Raw genomic sequence first — 22,998 nt, forward strand, 5'->3', positions numbered from 1 at the left:
TTTTAAAGCATGCAAACGAATACAAAAAAATATAATAAAAACGATAAAAAAAATAAAATAATATAAACAAAATAATGATATAAAACTGTAAAAACTATGCCTTTTACAAGCTTTTTGAGGAAACAACCTTGATACTTCTCATCCTTAAATTGGGATTTTATATTTCCCTTTTATCAAAATAAATTAAAAAAACTTTGCGCTATCCATCTTATTTTAGAGCGAGCAATACAGGATAGCTTTAAAGGTTATCCTTTTCACTTTTAGGGATGCATCCAAAAATTTTCATATGACAAATATCACATATCATGAAGTTCTTCTTCTTTATGTGTTTCAATGACACAATCTGATTTTGGATAGCATGTACATAGGAGAATATATTTTTGCTTTATTTGCTCATCGTCTAGATAGCTCTGTTCTTCATTATCAACTTCTCCTTCAATTAATTTTGCTGCACATGTAGAACAACTACCACCTCTACAGCTATAAGGTAATTCGACATTTTGTTTTTCACAGGCGTCTAATATATATTCATCTTCTGCACATTCAATTTTTTTCTCTCCATCATTTGTTCTTAATGTTATATTATAAAACAATTTATCCGAACTAGGAGACGATGAATACCTTCTCTTATTGATATTATGATTACATCCAATTTTCAAATTAAATTGATTGCTGTTCATGAGAAAAACGGAATGTTTACTACCATTATCTAAATTATGTATAAGCCTTGCGCATATTCGATTTCTCGGGATATTTATAATTAGTTTATTACCATACATATAATTTAAGGGGGTAGATTTATTACTTAATTTGTACGTATTATGTTGTTTAAAAAAAAATATATAATATAAAAAAAATAGTACTACTCTCATTATTTTTAAGCTGGCTTATCTGCATAAACAATGTTTATATATATGTGTATGAATACATGTATTGGAAACTTATATGTACATATGGTAGCACACACATATCTATATGCTCTTTGTACTGTAACGCCTTTCAAGCATATTTTCTTGATGTATGAAATTGATTAACTTTATGCTTTATCTTCAAATATTTTAAAATGTTACCAAAATAGCTACATTAATTGTATGTTACTATTCACTAATACAATAATCTTTGAATTGCCCACTAAATATTCACTTTTTAAATTTATTAAGTATTTTCCTTTACAATTATAAAGCTGTTTACCCAGCACTCTTCTTTATTACGTACAGCTACAATTTTCAAGAAAAATGGCATGACATATTTTGTTTCAATATATATAATTTTTTAGTAAACTAATTTAAAGGATATAAATTAAAAAAAAATCATTTTTATGTGTTAAAATTTACATAAACCAAATGTATAACCTTATAATGTATATATTAGTATATTTGACTTTTTTCTTTATAATCTTCACCACTATTGCATTAATAGCTTAATCATATATTCATCCTATTCAGTAATATTATTTATATATAAGGAAACAAACGTAAAATATAGCTACGTTCTACATAATTTATTTTTCATTTTATTATAAAAAATGTTTGCCCGTTATTTATTGTTTTGTTTGGTTCTTTGCTTTTCTATTCAAAATTTTGTTAGTGGCATCAATATTGAATATACTAACGAAAATAAAAATAATGTTTTTTTTTATTATCAATATATATAAATAATAAATTTCATAATTTTTATATTTTATTATTCTTAGAAAGGGTGAAAAATAAAATATGCTAATATGAATATATACACAAGTGTTTTTCTTAATATGCACAAGCATATAAATTTCACAAAAAAGGTAATAGGGCTATAATATACAATTGCTAATTATCTGTATTGGTATATACAACAATGAAAAATGGGTGTACAAAAAATTATCTGCTGAACTGTTAAGAGAAATGGAAAAAAAAATGAAAACCATCTTAACCAACATTAATAAGGGGTATTTAAAGCGTAAACAACATATATGAAAAGAGAAAACACCATACTCTTTTATACAGAATGAAAAAAAAAAATGATATACAACACATATATTCATACAATAAATAAATATGTATTTAATCGAAAAAAAAACACATTTCCCAAATAAAATTAAAAAAATTAATAATCGTTATTACATTATGTTTTAATCAAATAGTGAATTATATATCTATTCCAACGCAATACATGTATGTGTTAGTTTATTTTAGTCGATACACATTTATACAACGATATACATATTTATATATATGTTAACAAGTAACCATCTTAAATTGTGTTTTAAAGTTTGACCTATAACATTGTTAATATTGTGATTCCTAAAAACGATGGGTTATTTGCATAAATCAATATCATTCTTATTATTTTTCACGATCTTTAAAATAACTATAGTTGAAAACATAAAAAACAAATCATTTTTTTATGTAAAAACTTATTATTTTTCTGAGTATCAAAATAATAAGCATTTATTTCCATTTAGACAAAAAAATAATAACAACAATAAATACCCTTCATATTTAACTGATAAAAATAATCAAATATTTAATAGCATTTCTTTAAATAAAAACGCATATGATGAAACATATAAAATCATTTGTAACGAATTAGAATTGTTAAAGAAAGAAAACAGTGACAACATAAGCCATATTGAAACATTTTTGGGATTTATAGAAAAATATTATCACGAAATTAAAAAACATAATTCGTGTTCACCCGAAAAATTTTTAAAATTGTTTTTAAAATTTATTGAAACATTTAAAAAATATAGATATTATTCTTTTCCTAATGTACATAAATATGATGAAAGCTTATATGAATGGTCATTAGAATTTTGGTTACCATTAATAGACCAAAAAAATTCTCGATTTTTGGGAACTAACAATATTAAAAAAATTAATAATTGGATAGAACAAGGGCACAATGTATTTATATTTAGTAATCATCATATTGAAGCTGATGCAAATATAATAAAATATTATTTTCATATGAACAATGCTGAGAACATATCAAGAAATATGTTATTCATTGGCGGTCATAAAATTAGAGCCGATCCCTTGTCGCGCCCATTCACAGTTTCTGCTAATATATTATGTATTTATTCAAAAAAATATATTGAATATCCACCTCATTTAAAAGAAGAAAAAACATTATTCAATCATAAATCACTTAACGCTTTAAAAAATATGTTAAATTTAGGGAAAAATATTATATGGTTAGCACCAAGCGGAGGGAGAGATAGAAAAAACCTAGATAATGAAATTCAAATTTCTCCATTTGACCCTAAAATCATAAAAACATTTAATATATTTGCAAAAAGATCAAATATAAAAGCTCATTTTGTGGGAATGGCTTTAAACACCTATAACATTTGCCCACCACCAAACACAATTGATGTTGATGAAATCGAAAAAGAAAGATCATGTTCTTACTCTCCTGTTGGACTAAATTTAGGAGAAGATATTTTTGATATTTATCCGCAAATGAACGAAAATGAGATAACAGACAAAATTTACGACTATGTTAATGATCTATATAAGAAAATATAATGATCTTATCAATGTAATTGCATTTATCATTTTTGTTAATTTCTTTTATTTTTTATGAAAGGCGGCTGGCTACGACAAAAAATCAACATCCTATTTTTAAAATATTTTTACATGAGTATACATATATATTATTATTTTGGACTTAAATCAAATTATTTTACCGTTGTTTTAAAAAAACCATGGTTGGCTTAACTTTTTTTTTTATTTTATTGTATTTATTAACTAAATTTGTTTTATAACAAAAAAAAAGACAATTATAAAATTATAAAAAAATAACAAATAAAATATTATATGAATGAATAAACCTTACAACTGGATAATAAGTTTATCGATGCATATGTATTTGCCTTATTGTGTATGTCTTTATGCCAATGCTCATAATTGTACAAAATAATTATGTATGTGTAAATAAAATGTGAAAAAATATTTGTATGTTTATTCTCAACATAAAAATTGCTCTATAAGAAAGGAGAATATTTAATAAAAAATTTATTTATGCATGTTGTAATATATACATATATAAAAATTGGCGTTTCAATTAATTTTTTTTTTAAAGAACAAAATTGAGTTTTTTTTAAAGTGTTACTGGCAAGGTTGTATAAACCATTCTGGTTTTGTTTCATATTCTTTTAAAGCAAATTGGAAAATATATCAAAAGTTTTTCTCTTCTTTATATTTTTAATGGCAATTTTATTCTTATTTTATGTTCTTATATTACTTAAAAAAATAATTATTAATACATACAACATATATGTGTTAAGAGATTTTTTTTTTGGTTAGCTAATAAAATATTTTCAATTCATTAAAATCGAAAACAACGTCAAAAATCAGTGAATATACGCCTTTTTTATTTTATTTTTTTTAATTACTATTAAAACAAATTAAAAAAATTGTCTAATCAAATAATAAAATATATTTTAAAAAATAAATATAATATTACCCCCTTTTGTATATTATGATAAATTATATTTTTTACAACAAATAAATAACATGCTTTTTTCATTATTTTTAATTGTCTTTTTTATTTACATGAATATATCTCATTTTTAATAATAATGTGAACAATATTCACATGAATATATATTTGCACTAACGTCTTATAAAATTTTTATGCAATTTTTTCTCTATACACGTATTGATATTGTTTGCTACAAAAAGTTGGTTATAAACGAGTCATCTCAAAAAAAAAGACAAAAAAGGAGAGTGAAATACAATCTCTAATTAAATGTAGCTAAAAAATATAAATTAACAAAAAGCCGTCTTTATATGTCTGTGTTATATTGGCATAAATTTGTATATGATTTAATTAAATTTTTTTGTTGTAACACCGTGTTTTATAGACAATTATTATGTAAAAATATGAAATTATTTATTTATAATTAATGCATTTTGCTTTATATATAAATTATTTTTTTTATTAAAACACAGTTAATTATGGGTTTTACATTATGTGACATTTATTGTATGCATAGAGTACCGTCATTATAATATATTTCTAAAATACTGATGTTTTTATAAATTTTTTAATATAATATTATTTTTTACATGCTAATAACTTAATACTGTAATGATATTAATGTTATACTTAATTGATAAATTTTAACCACACTATTTCATATTTTTATTTTTTTCGAAACAATTTTATCTTTTAATTTGGAAAATATATACATACACCATATTCACATATATATCAACTGAATTATAACAAGAATTGTCTAATATACTAAATGGATTTAATTACACTATTTATATGAAATATCACATTACACTCATATATTTATAGGTCTACTCGATTTATGCATATTATATATAAAGAAGTATCAAATACTCAGACTGGTTACAGCAAATATAATACACATACGCATATTTCAAGAAAGAATCCAGAAAAATTAATATGCAGTGGACATTTTGCAAAGGATTTCTTAATGACTAAACTAAATAAATAATGATGAATGATAATTTAAATGAAAATTTTAGTATACCGAAAAAACATGAGGATGATTACAAAACACAGTTAACTGAAGAAAACGAAGAAAACCCAAAATATAAAGAAGATAATGCGGATCAAACAAATATTTTTCAAAATGGTGTTCAAACGGAAATAAAACATAATAATTTCCCTTTGGACTATTATAATTTCGAAGAATTTAAAAAAGGGGAAGAGCATATGGAGAAAAACAAGTATGAGGGGGGTATTGACAACAAAGGCAATCAAATGAATAAGCCGGATATGGAAACTTTTGGTAGCATAAATCATCACGAAGAAATTCAGGAAAATAAAATTCAAAATGGAGACAGAAACACAAGTAAAAATATTAATTATAATAAACAAAATACAGATATAAATTTGATAAATATAACAGAAAATAAAAATACCGATGAAAAAACAAATTTTGGTGATAATAAAAATTTGAATTTATTAAAAAAAAAATTAACACACAATGAAGACGATTTGATTGATGACTTATTAATGTATAATAATAATGATAGAGGAAAAATTACGAGTTTCAGTAAAAAAAAAAAAAATGATAATTTAAATGAAAATAATATATCAAGTAAAATAAACAGCGAATTAAGTATACTAGATTTAAGAAAAAAAAATTCGGAAATTAAAACAAAATTTGAAAAATTATCTATGAATTCTCAAAAAAAACAAAGCAATTTAAATATTCGCAAGAAACAAAATAAAACAAGTTTTCATAATAATACTGTAAATTTATTACCAAAGAAAATTCATGAAGAAGAGATAATGATACAAAAAATTGTAATACAACAAAGTGACAGTGATGATATAGTTCAAAAAAAAGTGCATACCATTGAAAATGATATTGAAGAAGCAGAAAAAAAATATATAAATGCTTTAGCACAAAATAAGGATATTCATAAAAACACAAACTTTTATCATTCCGAAAATAGTAAAGAAATTAGTGTAAAATTAGAACCCCATGAGGAGAATAATTCTAGTGTGAACAATTTGCAAAAACAATATTCCGTCAAGTCTCTTACTTCCTTTAAAGAATCAGAAATAAGTGAAAACAAGAAGAACAATATGGACAACAAAATAAATGAATTACATTCTTACACTGAGGAAAATTATAATGCAACAAAAGTATTAAATGGTGATAATGTAATACAAAATTATAGCACACAAATAAACGAGGAAATACATCCAAAAGATATAAAAGATGAACAAATTAAAGATGATATTCTTATTAATAATCAAATATTGAATGAAAAAAATACAAAAAATAATAATTCTAAAATCTCAGAAGATTTAATGAATATAAAAATATATGATGACTCTGAAATAGATGAAACAAAAGAAAATGAATTAGAGCCTTTTTGGCTAAATAAAGAAATGTCTAGTTTTAACACTTTAAAAACAAACATAAATGATAAATTATTAAATGTAAAAAATCAAAATCAAATAATGTGGACTCGAGAAGATTATAAAGATGGTCTTTTCGTATTAGACAGAGATAATCTATTGAATATGAAAAAATCGGAAAGTGATATTATAACAAACCGCGAAAATATTAAAAACAATATATCCCAAATATTTAAAAAGAGCATGACATTAGACACTATAAATCGTAATAGTAATGGAAAAGAAGTGACATCTGTTACCCCTACCTTGAATTATGATCATTCCCCCCAAAGAGCAAAATCATTTAAAAACCTAAACTTTTATGAAGATCTTGCCGGAGAAAGTTCATGCGATTCTTGTACTACACAAAGCACTGACGATGAAAAGGAAAAAATAGATATTAAAAAAAAAATAAAAATTATAAAGCAAAAACTATTACATAATAATAATGATATTACGAATATCGAAAATATTAAAGTTGAAAACTTTGATATATATAATATTGACTTTAAAAAAATTGGTCTAAATACAAGCAATTTAAATACCGAGGAAAAATATATTTTAATGTTATACATTTCGGAACAGCAAAGGAAGTTAGCTTTACAGGAAACAAAACAAAGCGTCAACGGCTACAGAAATAGCCAAACAATAGACAAGTACAGAGGAGGTAATAATGATGCTTACACTTTAAGCGGAAATGAGAGAAAAGTAACTGATTTAGAAAATATTCATTGGAAAGCGAATTATCCAGGAAGAAATGAAAAATATGCAGACAATTTTAAGTTGAATATGATTAGGCTAAAAAATAATTCTATTCCATTTTATGATCAAAACATGGATAATAAAATAAATGAGGACAAAAATAATAAATATCCTCTTTCTGATTTTAATACTTCTTATTATACATACAATTTCTCACAGTATAAATTAAACGATGACGATAAAATATATTCTATTGCAGAAAATAAAAATGTCCGTAATTCATATATAGAAAATGAGTTATTAAAGCTTCATGACCCCAATTATAAGGAACAACCTCACTTTAGCCTCTTTCAAAAGTTGTATATCGAATTTTTGATAAATGAATATAAAATAAAGGAAAAAGGTGATACAATAATTTTAGATGACAACACAATTTGTCAAAAAAATTATGATATATATGATCATTCGTTTATGAATAATTTATTAAAAAGTTTTGTGGAAATATTTATTCAGAATGAGGGTGTATATGAACTTCTATCGATTTACGAAGATACTATTTGGGATCGAGAGAAAGGAATTGAGGAAGCAAAAATTGATGCATGCTCAGAATATATTTGCAGAATGTTTTTTGAAAACTCCTCAAACAAAAATATTGCAAAAAGAAAAGATTATAATAATGAGCAAAATATTTTTTCAACACAGTTTTACACATTGCTCAAATATATAGCAAATAAAATCGTAATAAATGGAAATATAATAAATAAAATTAAAGAAATACAAATTTTGAATAAAATACTAAACGAGGAAGTAAAAATTTATTGTATTAATGTTGTATGTATGGAGGATTTATTTTTAGATGTAGAACCACATTTTATTGATGAATTTGATAAAGTTATAATAGGCAAAAATGTTGGATTTTTTAATATGCATGTAATAAATAGTGAATATAACTATAATTATTATATTAATGAAAATGATCTTAATGCATTAAATAATGATCAAAATAATATATCAGTTTGGAATTATGTCTATGGATATTTCAATGACATATATAATTGGTATAACGAAAAGAATGACCACAAACCTAATCAAATTCAAAATAGAGATAGTATCGACATAAAAGATAGCATTAATGTGAAAGATAAAGATGTTAGTAATTCTTCAAAAACCCTTTCAAGGGATTACATAAAAAATGCTAATAAGTTACATAGTTCGCGTAATAATACTATTTTTAAAAATGAAAAATTAGATGACCACGACAATAAATATAAGACTTTTGAAAAAAAACAAACTGAAGAATTAAATGCTAATTTAAAAAATGAAGAATCACAATTAACTCCTAATAGTGAGCATATATATGATAAAAATACCGATCCATCCAAAAAAGAAAAAAAAAAAAAAAAAATGAAAGTAGAACAAAAAGATTTTCCCAAGAATGTAGAAATAGAATCAAGTAATAATTTGATTGAAAAAAAAACGAGCATACAAAATAAAAATGAAGAACATGATATATTAAGCAATTCTACAAACATAGATGAATACTTAATGGATAGTAATGTGTCGAGTATAAATAATTATATTTCAGAAAATTCAAATAAAATAAAAATACAATCTATTAGCAACCTGAGCAATACTAATAGTTTTAATAATAATCCTGATGAAAAAACAATGAATGGACAAACCCAAATAAATAATAATAATTACACTGATGATATTCATAATAAATACCCTAATGATTCTGTAGAAATAGAGAATCACAATTTTATCAAAGCCGAAGAAAAAAATAATCCTCGAAAGCTTAATTTCAATTTTAAACAAACTAATCATGAAGATTTAAAAAAAGAGAATCAATTTATTAAAATGTCTAATAACAAATTCGAAAAAAATCAAACCAGCTTAGTAACATTTCAATATAAAGGGACATTACCAAAAGGAGGCATAAACAAATTATTGTTAGATAAAAACAGTAATATAAAAGGAAACTATTTTTGCATATCAGATGACAAATTAATTGTTACTCATTCTAAAAATGGTAAAATTGAAAACTTTTTAGATTCTCATTTTGTAATAGAAAAATGTATAAAATATAATAAAGAAATAAATCATTTATATGTTCATATATTTAATTTAAAAAATAAAAAATATCTAGCGGTGGATCTCGAAAGTAATATTATAGTATTTACTAATAAATATGATGATCAATTTTATTATGATCAAGATAATACAAGGCATCGAATATCAACTTATTTCCATTTGCAATCTATAGCCGATATAATGAAAAAAATGATAACCGATGATATAATTCATATTATTTCTAACATTGTGTTAAGCAGTTATTAATCGAAGAATCAAAAATGAAACCAATCACAAACTGATGTCTCCATACATGTACCTTTGTGATTTCCTATAAGACATTTCACAACAGATACACAATTACAAAAAAGGGGGCAAAAATCTGAGAAAAAAACAAAAGATAAAAAATAAAAACCATCATAGTTATATAGTTCATGAATTGTCATGAATTAAGCAGATCTCTTTGTCTTTCTATTTTTCGCTTCATTTTTTTAGTAATAATTTTGTGAACTTATCATTTGACAAATTTTATATTATATTTGTATATTTTTTTTTTTTTAAATATTTCAAATTTCGTATTGTTTTTATTTGAATTAAACATACCCAATTTTGAAACTTTTCTATATCAATTCGGTGTAAACCATAATGCTCAAAAATTATAATTTCTCAAAACATTGATATTTTTACGAAAGTTTGTAAAATAAAAAACATGCAGTTTTATTCCTTTCCCTTGGAAATATTCCACGAGTAAAAATAAAAAAAAAAACAAGGGGTGACCATTATGTATATGCATGTGTATTAAGCACAAATAAGTGTATACAAAAACGAATGGATAAATCCATTCATAGTAAATTGCCACAAAGAAAAAAAAAATAAAATAATATCATCACTTTGAAAAAATCATGCATAATTATTCATTTTTATTATTTTCTTTTTTTCGTAATATTAATAATGTTGTCAAAAAATAGTATACATGAAATAATCTCAAGCCTAATTCGAATCGACACATATTACAACTAAACTGGATTCATACATTAAAATTGTTTATTCAAAATTGGAAATACAAGTGTGTAAATGTATAAATATACAATACTCAAGATATATTTTAAAAGGAATTTTCATTAGTGAATATTTATTGATTAATCATCTTCAGGTTCTCTTTCGTGAATTGTAACTCTTCTTTTTTTTACATCAGTGATTTCTTTTTTGTTTGCACACTGTCTAATATCTAATGAATGTCTATTGACCGTTGAAATACCATCAATAAATCTCATCTTAAATAAAACATCTGCATGAGAAAACATTCCTTCTTTTAATGAAACAATAATAAACTGTGAATGTGGAAACTGTGTTCTTATCATATCTCCAATATTTTGAGTATGATTTAAATCCAATGCTGCATCAATTTCATCTAAAATATACATGGGAACCGTTCTCACTTTTAATATTGCAAGAATTAATGATAAAGCTAAAAGACTTCTTTGACCTCCACTCAATTCTGTTAAAGAATCTTTCCAGTTGTTATTAAAGGCGATCTAAAAAGAAACCAAAACAGGAAAAATAATATGTTTGTATGTAAAATTTTGAGCAAATATAGTTACATAAAATGAGATGGTGATATAAAGATAGAAAGAAAATTAAATGATCATTTGTATATGAATTTCTTACCTTCATTTCTAGTCCGTTGGCCAAGTCCCCATCGATAATACTTAGTTTTGCTTGGGAATTTGGAAGAAGTGTTGAAAATATTGCCTGAAAATATTCATTAATTTGTTGATACATGGTTAGCAAGCTTTCGCTTTTCTTTACATCAAGATCTGCTATGACTTCTTGGATTTTTTTTTTATCTTCCTCAACTTGAGATTTTTTTGTTATTAAATCTTTATAATCTACTTGAACTTGTTCATACATTTGAACTGCTTTTCTGTTGATATTAATAGATAGTTTGTTTTGCTCATTTTGTAATGCTTGAATTTTTTTTTGTATAGCGTCATGCTTAAAATTTTCAAAATCATAAGATGTATATTTTTTATTAAATAATGATTCATATGATTCTATCCATACATGAGTTTTATTCAAATAATTGACAGTATCATTTGCTGATTTAAAATCCTTTTTTATATCTATTAATTTATTGTCTAATTTTTTTAGATCTAACGCATAGTTATTTTTTTTTTTTTCTAAAGCTTCAATCTTTTTAACAACTTGTTTAATTTCATTTTCGTATGAACCAAAACTTATTTGTAGTTGAACAATTTTATTTTCGAGTTCTTTTAAATTTTCATTTTCTATATCTATACTTTTCTGTAATTCCACTATTTTATTTTCAATATCAGTTATTGTAGCATCTGCAATAATTAAATCATTTCTTTCCTTTTCAACTTGTTTTTTAAAATTTTCGATTTGCATTAATAAATCATCTACTTGTTCTTTTTTTTTATTTTCCTCTGTTTCTAATTGTTTAATTTTATTTTTTAATTTTTTAACGCTATCTTTTAAATCGTCTTCTTTTTTATCTTTATTATTTTCATAATCTGCTATATCTTTTTCAAGTTTTCGTATAATTTCATTTAATCTTTTTTGATCATCATACAATGTTTTTAATTCCTCTCTGCCTTTTTCAATTTCATCTTTAGCATTGTCTATTTTTTTGGTTAAACATCCATATTTACTTGTTTCAATTCTATTTTCTATATTACTTAAGTTATTAGATATAATTTGAATATCTTTATTTATTTTCTTTTTTTCCTCTTCTCCCTTTTCAAAAGCGATTAATTTGTTGTTTATTTTTGTTATCTCTTCTTCTTTTGAATGATAATCCCTTTTTATATTTTGATATTTTTCATAATGTTGTAAAAATAAATTTATATTTTTATTCGAACCCCCAGACATGCTTCCAGAAGTATCGAATTTATCACCCTCCAATGTGATAGTTGGATAAGAACATTTTTTATTAGCATTGTAAGTAATTTTTTTGCATAATTCAACATTTGAACATATAATAGTTCCATTAAATAAATATTTTACAAGTTTTTCAAATTTCTTATCATATTCCATTATATCTAAGAAATAAATTACATCTTTTTTATCCTTTGCATCAAGACCTAATTCTTTTCTACATTCTTCAACACACTTTTCATTTAAATCTCGACCAACAATACAATCTTTTAACGGTAACAATGTAACCCTTCTGGTATTTTGTGAGAAGTTATTATATTCAAACAATTTTTTGCTATTTTCTTTGTTTTGTACTAAAATATAAGATAATTTACCTCCTAATATTAAATGAATAGCTAGTGAAGTATTTTCATAGTCTTTTTTTATTTTAATCAATTTATATATTTGACCATATACATCTGATTCTTTCATATTATTTGGTATTTTAAAATCAATTTTAACATTATTAATTAAATTTTTTAAAATTTGAATTTCTTGATTCAATTTTTCTAATTCATTACGTAAATTATATTTATCTCTTTGTAAATTTGGCATATCTTCAAAATTGTTATGTTGTGAATTTATTTTTTCTAATTGTTTTTCTGCTGTCTCTTTTTTTTTCTCTTCGGCAATTTTTTCTTTATTTATTTCGTTAAATTCCTTTTCATATTTTTTCCTTTGATTTTTTAATGAAATTATTTCCTTTTCTAAATGTTTGCTATTTTGTAACAAGTTATTTATTTTTGTCTCAGTTTTACTTAGGTCTGTTTTATAATTTTTTAATTGATCTCTAAAAGACCCATTATATTGATTTCCATTATTATTCCCATCAGCATTATTATTACTAATACCCCCACTAAGTAAGCAATTAATTGTCCTTTGTTTTTCATTCAATTCATCTCTTAAAGTTTGTATTTTACTTCTTAAGTTTTCATAATCTCTCAATGTTTTATTATTTTTTTCATCATTTTTTTCGTAATCATTTAATTTTTTTTCTATAAATTTTATCTCTTTTTTAATATCTTCTCTCTTTTTTTTTTCTTTTTCCATTTCTTTAGTTTCAATTTTAATCTCAGATTTTAAGTTTGATATTTTTTTCTCCAATTCTTCTTTTTCTTTTATAAGTAATTTTATGGGTTCATTTGCAATGGCAGTTTCATTAACCAATTTGTCTTTATCCTTTTTATATTTTTCGATCTCATCATTTATACTGTTTATATTATTTTCTATATCATTTTGTTCATTTGTACATTCTTCAATTTTTTCTTGGTTTTTTATCATTATATTTTTAGCTACATAATATTTATAAGATATATCTAACTTTTCATACTTTTCAATTTCTTCGTTATTGCTTATAAATTTATTATATTCTTCTTTTTCTTTTTTTAATTTTATTAAAGTTGGCTCAATTTCTTCTACTAACACTTTATTTATCTCTTCTAATTTCTGATCCTTTTTTACCATTAATTTTATTGCATTTGTTCTTTTGACTTCATAAAGTTTCGTTCCACTTGATTCTTCGATTAAACCAAGAAGTTCAATTGGTTTCATATTTATAACCTTTGTTATTTTACCTTGCATAATTAAAAAATGAGGGTTATTAATATTTAATTTTAATGATTGAAAAAAATCACTAATATCCTTTGGTTTAGCATTGTGGCTATTTAATAAATATCGATTTCTACCCCCTAACATTATCTGTCTTGTAATAGTAATTGTTTTCATATCCCTATATGGTTCTTGTAATGGGCTTGGCTTTTCTTCATTGTTAAATTTTATCGTCACACTTCCTTTAGTTATTCCTGCTTGTCCTTGTTTATATATAAGTTCGTCTAATCTGTTAACTCGAATTAAATTCAAATTATTTATTCCCATAACGAAACAAATTGCATCTAACACATTTGATTTACCACTACCATTTAAACCTGTTATTGCATTAAATTGGGGATGAAAAGGCCCAATTACCGTTTTTGTTGGATAGCTCTTAAAGCCATCCAAAATTATCTCTTCAATGTGCATCTCCTTTAGTTTAGCTGTATTTTCTTGTATTCCTATTTAAATTATATGCCAATTTAGCAACCTTTCGTATTATTCCCTTAAATAGTATCTTTCCTCTCTCTTTTTCACACACACTACGATTAAATTATTTTTACATACGTTATACAAATAGTTCACACAATTACACATTGGAATAATCACATTATTAATCCCTCTTTAAATATTCAAAACTTTGTATTTGCTTTCATAAATTTTATAATTATGATATTTTTTAAAATTTTTAAATTTCAATATCTCACTAAGGAGAAAAAAAAATATCAAAATGTTTTTTGGATTATTTTTTAATGATAAAATAATTGACAGACAGACAAACAAACAATATATGTTATGTTTCTCAAGCCAATAAATTTACAAACAGAGTGGTATCATAACAAATTTAATATTTAAGTATATATATAAGGTGTGTGTATGTGTGTTACCAATCATATATACACATTTTAATAACTTATTTCCCCCCAACTTTCATTGCTTTGTAACTATTATTTTTCTTATTAAGTTTTTAAATATATAATTTAACAATATAATTTTCCGCCAAATATATTATTATATGTATGCATATGAACAAATAATATCTGTAATGTTTTTACGTATTGAATGCTTAAAATGGAAATTATGCACAAAGACAAAAAAATAATAAAAAAGATAAAATACGTAAAAAAAACATTATCATGTCTCTTTTTATCACAAATTAATAAATTAATTATAGAGATATTAAGCTTAAAAATATTTTTAAATGAAATATATTTATTATATATATCTTATGTAGCTAAAAATGTTTAACACAAAACAATCATTTGTAGCTTAAATCAAAATGAAAGTAATATGTATTGTAAGACTACTTTGAGAAAAATAACTTGGCGATTATATTAACATAAAAAAATATATATAATATTTTTTTTTTAATTTGAGGCAAAATATTTAAAAAAATATATATTATACTTTTTTTTGTATATAACAGAATATATGATAATTTTGCATAAGATGTATTCTTAAATAAAAAGGCATAATAATTCAAAAAAAAATATATATGTATAATATCACGTGTGTATAAATATAGCTATAGGCAAATTATATGTAAAAACACAAATAATATATACAACAGACCATTTAAAAATTAAATAGAAAGCTAATCTCCTATTTTGCATCTTGAACACCCAAAAAAATATATATATACAACATTGATATCATTAATCCTCTTATGTCTATTGAAATAATTTAAAAAAAAATTAAGGTGTCTGAATATCGATTGACTACAAACATATTTATAACATATGTAAAAAAATGGTATTATAACATATTTTATGGCAAATATTTATTCTCATTGTTTGTTTATATAGTCCTTTGTATATATGAATGTATGTATTATACAATTTAGTTGTTCATGCAACATTTTAAGGAAGAAACCATATACCGATTTTTATATTTTTCAAAATATATATTTTTTACTTATAAAATAATATCCTTTTAAAAATATAAATCATTATAATATTTTTTTTCCTTAGTTTTGTTAATAATTCAAAGAAAAATTATAGATGTTTTCTCTATGCATATATATGATGCATAACACAATAACTTATAGTAGAAAAAATAATGAAGGAAAAACCATATGTATATAAATAAATAACACAAATGAATATCACTTTCTTAATATTATTTTTTTAAATATATTTCACTATGCCTTATGAACGTCCATACTCTATTTAAAAGCGATTGAATATAAAATAAAGCTACAAATAACCAATGTTAAGGCATACAGTAATATATATATGCATTTTTTTGTTTCTTTGTAGATATGTATTTATATATCTGATACACCATAAAAAACAAATACAACCAATGAATTTATACTAAAATGGAATATTTAATATTAGAAGAAAAATATAAAAATCTTCTGGTTAATCATCAATGCAAATTGGTCTATATTTAAGTGCATATTATGGACATATATAATATAATCTAATCTAGCCATTTTAACCATATATATTTTGTTCTTAACATTTGTTTTCATATTTTTTCCATGTATACTAAAAGAATAAATCTAATTATGAAAAAACTGTTCTTAAGAAAGAAACTGAAGCTCTTCAAAAAAAAATAGAGGTACATTCACGAAAAAATTGAGAAAATAATCATGTGCTAAAATTATTTTATACTATGATTTGCAAACATTGTTTACATTTGGCATATATAACCATTCTCTGACATAATTAGAATTTAGAATCTGCATATATTGAAAAGGAAAGTAAAATAAATGAAATAACCGAGGAAAAGGAAAAACTCAAAGATGAGTTGTTTGAAATGAAAAAGGAAAATAAAGATTTAAAAGAACATATTTCCAAACTTAATGAAAGAATAGTAGTAAAAAAAATAATCAATAAAATAATTTATATTGTCTAAATAGATAAAGAAAATTTTAATATTATGTATATATCTGCATCATTCTCACATACTATTATCTATATATACAATCTTTACATGCTTTTTTCATATGAAGGACATATCGAATGTCTGCAAGACATACAGAAGAATGATCAAAATTAGAAACACAGAATTACAAGAGACCGAAATTCTCATTTCTGAAAACATAAGCTTAAGGAAAAATATAGAAGTACTATTAAATAACATATATAAAAAAATAATTGATATAATGGCAATAAAATATTCTATGATATTAAGAGGGTGTGTAAATAATATATCATACAAAGGAAAATCCTCTTTTATATATTTTAGGATATTGAAAAGGATAAAATATACTTAGAATCACAATTGAAGGAAAAAACATATATCATAAACTTAATAAAGAATAAGTACAAAAAAAACATATCAAGGTATACTTATTCTTCTTTTATAAATTTAAACCATTGTAGTAATGCTAATATCTATATAATTCTTTCGAACTATATATAAAGATATTATAAAATAAGGAATTTACATTTTTATACTTAGATTATTGGAAAATTATAATGAAAAGGATAAAAACATATATGAGTTTCAAAACTTCATTATTCAAGGTAACATATTCAATGCAAATATTATATTATATTATATATTTATATGTGTAGACCAAATTATGCACAATTTTCTGTATTTCAAAAAAATGAGATAGAAAATTGTGCTATATTTTTATGTGAATTGTACAAATTCTTGTAATTATTTTAACACGATCATGCATACACTCATTTTTATTAGAGCTGAACAATCTAAAAATCGATATTAATGAAGAAAATGAAAATCAGTACTGTGACCAAAGTGTGATGAATAACAAAATTATGAATATATGTTTTTACATTGATACGGTAAAATTCAAGTTAATTAATATGTTCTACAATTGTCATTATTAATATTTTGTTTTTATGACCCTGGCATGATCCTACAATATATGCTACAACTATTTTACATTTTATTTCTCTCGATATTTTTTTCATGCATGTAATTTCGGAGAATTTTATATTTATATTTATTTCATTTAAAAAAATTATAAATAATCACGATATTTTTAAATAGAAAAATATTTTACTAAATTTGATATATTTTTTTTATCTATTTATTTTAGCTAGCCAAAAAATTGGAGGAAAAAATGAGTATATCATTAACAGATAGAGAAATTATATGAAAAGGCAAAAGCATCCATTGAGGATAGTTTGTAACAATATATCATAATATATGATATTTCGTTTGTGTAATAATAAACTATAACATGCTTTGTTTCTTTCATAAATGTTTTACACAACTAAAATGGGTAAAATAATATAAAAGGAGTTAGCAAAAATTATGGAAAGGAATAAATGTAATGTGTTACATTGAGAACATATTTAAAAAAAACATACGCACACAAACATATCCATGAATAGTCATAAATACAAATTTATATAAATATGAAGACATATAGATATCTAAATAAATGTGGTCTCTCTTTGTATTTAAAAAATATCAATAATGAAGGATATTCCATTTTATTTTTAAAAAAAAAACGTCATTTCAACAATTTCATACCACATTACAAAAATTCCAATAACAAACTTTTTGAATGCATAGAAATAAATGATTACAATTATAATAGCATAATAAAAAAAGAGAAAAGTATTTTACTATATGCATATGCTGATTATTCATATGTGTCTTTAAATTTATTTAATAAATTAATGGATGTTTTTCAAGAGCAAGCTGATATTATAGAGCAAATAAATATTAATAAAAATACGAAATTGCCTTTTTTTAAATTAAATATAAATAATAACAACATATTGGTACAGAATTTTCATATAAAATCAATTCCATTAATACAATTACGACATAAAAATAAATTAGTTTGTGAAATATCAGGAAATGAACTAAATAATAAAAATGAATTAAAAGAAATATTACGAAGATATCATAGTTATTTTACTCCTTTAAATTATGTTTGCAATATAAATGACTTTCTCCTTAGAGAAGATGAACTTTTAAAAGAGGGTGGTAATTCAGAATACTTACAAAATTACAAATCACAATCAATCCCCAATGATATAAATAAAGAAACCATTCCTTTTAAAATTGAAAATGTTTCCAATGATAAAAATGATTCTAATCATAGTACAATTTTAAATGGCAATAATAAAATGACTTACGATGGACTCCAAATATCCCAAGATGGCATACTAAACGATGTACACATAAAATATGAATGTTCTAGTTATGTTACATTTAAAAAATTAGAGATATTAATAAATCAAAAGATAAAAAATCTCGATAATATTAAATTATTATTAAATGAAATATTCAATAATCACATGTCATACATAAGCATAAACGAGCATTATAATAAAATAGCAACAAGAGGGTTTCTCTGCTTATTTGAGAATAGTAACATTAATGATACACCTCAAAACGGTATTGAAAATTCGTTACCAATTGAAAAATTTATTGAACTAAAAAATCATTTAGAAAATAATAATGACATGGATAGTATAATAAATGATTTAAAGTTAATTAATTTTAATGAGCCAATTATGTCTTTAGACAATTTTAAAAATATACATTTAAAAAAAATTAAAAACATTGAGGAATTTTTATCAGGAGATATCGATAAAAATAAAGAAACAAATAATATAAAAATAATTTATTTAAGTAGGATATATAGAATATTAGCTATAAATTATTTAGATATAAAACAATATGATAATTCTCTGGACTGCGCTTTAGAATCATATAAATTAACTTTTCCTCTAAAAAATATAGATACAAAAAAATCAAAAATACTTATTGAAAATTTGATTTTATATTTAGGCGCATATAATTCCAGTGTTATCACATTTTTAAGTAAATTACAATTTTTATTTACTAATAAAATATTTAAAATCGTTAAATTTCCACATACGAGGGCAATTAAAGGTGGAAGACCAATGATGAAAAGAGGAAAATCCGGAAAATGGCTTTGGTTAAGTCAAGATTGGAAACCAAGATGGATCAAAAAAAAAACAAAACAAATTTTAGAAGAAGAATGGAAGTGTGTTCCCGATAAAAATGTACCATTTTGGAACTAAACTCTATAAATTATAATTAAAATTCGTTCTACAATGATCCCGATAATATATATTTATGCCCATATGCATATTATATGATAACTTTACTCATATATTTTTTTGTTTTTTTATTTTCTTTTAATTTAATATTTCAAACTTTCGATGTTCACCATTATATGTGTTAACAAAAACATTAAAATAGTTATATATGATTAAAAAATGGGGGAAAACAATTATAATTAATTACATGAAAAATGAAAGTAATATATATTTTAGCTAACATTCATAGCTATCAAAATCGGAATGAAAGAAAATAATTTTGTATTACTGAATATATTTGCAAATGATTGCGTAGTTATCGCATCATACACGTGCACATTCCACCGGATTGAATATATATATACCATATTGTGGTCTTTTTATTTGTTTATCGCTCTTGGTTTTTCAAAATAATTTTCGACTTCTTAAATCCAATCATGCATATATATTTATATGGAATGTATTTTTTTTCATTTTATTAATGTTTCTTCTTCTACGTTTATTAATTTCTTTATCATTTTTTTGCATTTTTTTTAGTTACTGAATTAGATTGTTTGGTGTCTGGTACAAAATCTGTTGGTATCTTCAATCCCAATTTATCATTATTATTATTTTTTTTTGTGGTATCTATTTTGTAATCAGAAGGATTATTCTCTTCCCCGTTTTCATGACATTTTTCTATGATGTTTTCAGTGCTATCTTCCGTATATTTCCCAGAGCTGTTTTCTGTGTATTTTCCTGAACTATTTTCGGAAAAGCTTCGAATACTTTTCTTCTTTATACCTTTCTTCTTTCTTGGCATAGATTCGCGGTTTGAAGATATTTTGAGCATTCCAAAGGCTTCTTTTGCTTTTTCTATCTGTATTTTATTTAGATATAATTCTTTTTTTAAAGTTCTATATTCATCTACTTGTGTTTTTGTAGATTTGTCAAATAGAATTTCTTTAAATTTCATATTAGCATGCATTTTTCGATTTTTTGCAACTTCTTTTAAATAAGCATTTTGTCGATGTATTTCATTTTCTCTTATTTGTCTTTCTAATTGATCCATAAATATATCTTTTTTATTTGAAGCATCAATAACATTTTCTAAATTATTACACATTAATCTTAATTCACTTTGAAGTTCTTTATTTCGTTCTTCATATTGTTTGAGTAATATATCATTACGAACAATTTCATTTTTTAATAAAACAATTTCTGAATCCTTTTCTTGAATCATATGTCGAAGATGTGAAGATTGGTTTTCTAATATTTTAATTTCGGATCTTAATTTTGCAATTTTTTCTCTATTATTTATTTCTTCTTTTTTAAAATTATCCTTTAATTTTGCCAAGTCTTTTTCACATTTTTGAAGCATACTTTCCATATATCCTATTCTCATATCACGAGAAACAATTGATTCCATATATTCTAATGTATCTTTTCTTAGCTCTGTTAAAGCTTCAAATGTGTTTTGATATTTAAAATTTACATTTTTATTTTCTTCTTTCAATTTATGTATTTCTTTGTCCATTTTTATAATTGTTGCTTTTAGAAAGTTCGTATCATTTTTCATGAGGTTATTTTTTTCGTCTATATCTTCTTTTTTATCATTCATATCTACATCATAGTTTTCAGTATCCGCGCCATCATATGTGCTAATTGTTTTATACCATCGAAATTCTTCCATCTGTTTATCTCCTTTAGTACTCTCATTTTTTTTGGTATTTCGATTATTTTCCATATCATTGATAATATCCTTAGTTGTATCATCAGCGTAGCTAATACTTTTAATAGTATGATTTTTTTTATGATCGTATTTATTTATTTCAGCATTTTCTTTATCATGAAGCAATTTAAAAACTTTATGTATATCACTTAAATTTGAATTTTCTTTTATCTTAAGTAACAGCTCATTTTCATTATCAACTGACCCTATTTCTTTTTCTAATTTTTCTAAAACTTTATCCCTAACATGTAAATTTGATTTTAATGTTCTTTTTTCATTTTCTACTTTTTTCAAATGTTTTAAAGTTTCTTCATATTTTATTTTTTGATCTAACAATTTTTCTTTTAATTTATTGTTATCTAATACTGTGTCTTTTATTTCATGTTCTAATTTTTCTTTTTCAATTTTGATTTCAAGATCTTTAATTTCTAAATCTTTTTGATTAATTAAATCGTTGATTTTAGGACTTTTAGAAGGTTCACGAGTTTTATCATTATTATTATTTTTATTATCATGAGGTATACTTCCATTGTTACTTTTACTTCGGTTTTTATGATCGATAGAAGCACATCCTCCAGAATGTGGAAATACATTATGTTTAAAATTATAATTTGGATTGCTAGCTTCTAAATTAGGGACAGAATTTTTATTATGAGCATTATCAAAAACATTTGATACTAATATTTTTTTGTTATTAAATAATATAGGAATAAAATCATTTATGTTTTTTTGTTCATTGTTTTTATTATTTCCTTCATTTGTTTTACTACAAACGCTTGAATTACTTTTCTTCATGCATGAACAAGAATTTAAACAATTATTTTTTTTTTGTTCATATACTAAAGGATGACGAAAATTGTGATTACTATGTGGGGGAATCATCGGTTTTAAATTAACTATGTTAGGATTGTAAATCATATTGTTTTCTTCAAATATCGGAAATGAACTTATTGGCCTTTCATAACCATGTGGTACCATTTTATACGAATATTTATTTCTATTTCCATTATTTAATTTATCATTATCTGAAATATTAGGATATATTTCAGTAGGTTTTCTCATCATGACTACTTTATTTGGTAAAAAACCAAACCCTGTATTTTTCAT

At 23.1% G+C, this 22,998-nt stretch overlaps 7 protein-coding genes across 7 annotated transcripts; 4 read left to right on the plus strand and 3 right to left on the minus strand.

Moving 5' to 3' along the window:
* Positions 1-296: 296 nt before the first annotated feature.
* PVVCY_1401820 (ferredoxin, putative) lies at positions 297-872 on the minus strand (the record flags this gene model as incomplete). Its single annotated transcript, XM_008624842.1, has 1 exon — positions 297-872. The coding sequence occupies one exon, from the start codon at positions 870-872 to the stop codon at positions 297-299; it is 576 nt and encodes a 191-aa protein (XP_008623064.1).
* Positions 873-2,288: 1,416 nt separating this feature from the next.
* Positions 2,289-3,506, plus strand: PVVCY_1401830 (glycerol-3-phosphate 1-O-acyltransferase, putative; the record flags this gene model as incomplete). Its single annotated transcript, XM_008624841.1, has 1 exon — positions 2,289-3,506. One exon carries the CDS (start codon positions 2,289-2,291, stop codon positions 3,504-3,506), a length of 1,218 nt encoding a protein of 405 aa, XP_008623063.1.
* A 1,945-nt stretch (positions 3,507-5,451) lies between these two features.
* Positions 5,452-9,915, plus strand: PVVCY_1401840 (conserved Plasmodium protein, unknown function; the record flags this gene model as incomplete). The annotated part of the gene is made up of 1 exon (XM_037634844.1): positions 5,452-9,915. The coding sequence occupies one exon, from the start codon at positions 5,452-5,454 to the stop codon at positions 9,913-9,915; it is 4,464 nt and encodes a 1,487-aa protein (XP_037490888.1).
* Positions 9,916-10,787: 872 nt separating this feature from the next.
* On the minus strand, positions 10,788-14,604 carry PVVCY_1401850 (structural maintenance of chromosomes protein 2, putative; the record flags this gene model as incomplete). The annotated part of the gene is made up of 2 exons (XM_008624839.1): positions 10,788-11,183; positions 11,317-14,604. 2 exons carry the CDS (start codon positions 14,602-14,604, stop codon positions 10,788-10,790), a joined length of 3,684 nt encoding a protein of 1,227 aa, XP_008623061.1.
* Positions 14,605-16,495: 1,891 nt separating this feature from the next.
* Positions 16,496-18,253, plus strand: PVVCY_1401855 (conserved Plasmodium protein, unknown function; the record flags this gene model as incomplete). The annotated part of the gene is made up of 8 exons (XM_008624838.1): positions 16,496-16,537; positions 16,675-16,740; positions 16,852-16,998; positions 17,135-17,248; positions 17,371-17,468; positions 17,587-17,651; positions 17,830-17,936; positions 18,194-18,253. 8 exons carry the CDS (start codon positions 16,496-16,498, stop codon positions 18,251-18,253), a joined length of 699 nt encoding a protein of 232 aa, XP_008623060.1.
* A 262-nt stretch (positions 18,254-18,515) lies between these two features.
* PVVCY_1401860 (conserved Plasmodium protein, unknown function) lies at positions 18,516-20,162 on the plus strand (the record flags this gene model as incomplete). The annotated part of the gene is made up of 1 exon (XM_008624837.1): positions 18,516-20,162. The coding sequence occupies one exon, from the start codon at positions 18,516-18,518 to the stop codon at positions 20,160-20,162; it is 1,647 nt and encodes a 548-aa protein (XP_008623059.1).
* Positions 20,163-20,694: 532 nt separating this feature from the next.
* PVVCY_1401870 (conserved Plasmodium protein, unknown function) lies at positions 20,695-22,998 on the minus strand (the record flags this gene model as incomplete). The annotated part of the gene is made up of 1 exon (XM_008624836.2): positions 20,695-22,998. One exon carries the CDS (start codon positions 22,996-22,998, stop codon positions 20,695-20,697), a length of 2,304 nt encoding a protein of 767 aa, XP_008623058.2.

Source organism: Plasmodium vinckei (genome assembly GCF_900681995.1).
Source record: "Plasmodium vinckei vinckei genome assembly, chromosome: PVVCY_14".
Taxonomy (NCBI): domain Eukaryota; phylum Apicomplexa; class Aconoidasida; order Haemosporida; family Plasmodiidae; genus Plasmodium; species Plasmodium vinckei.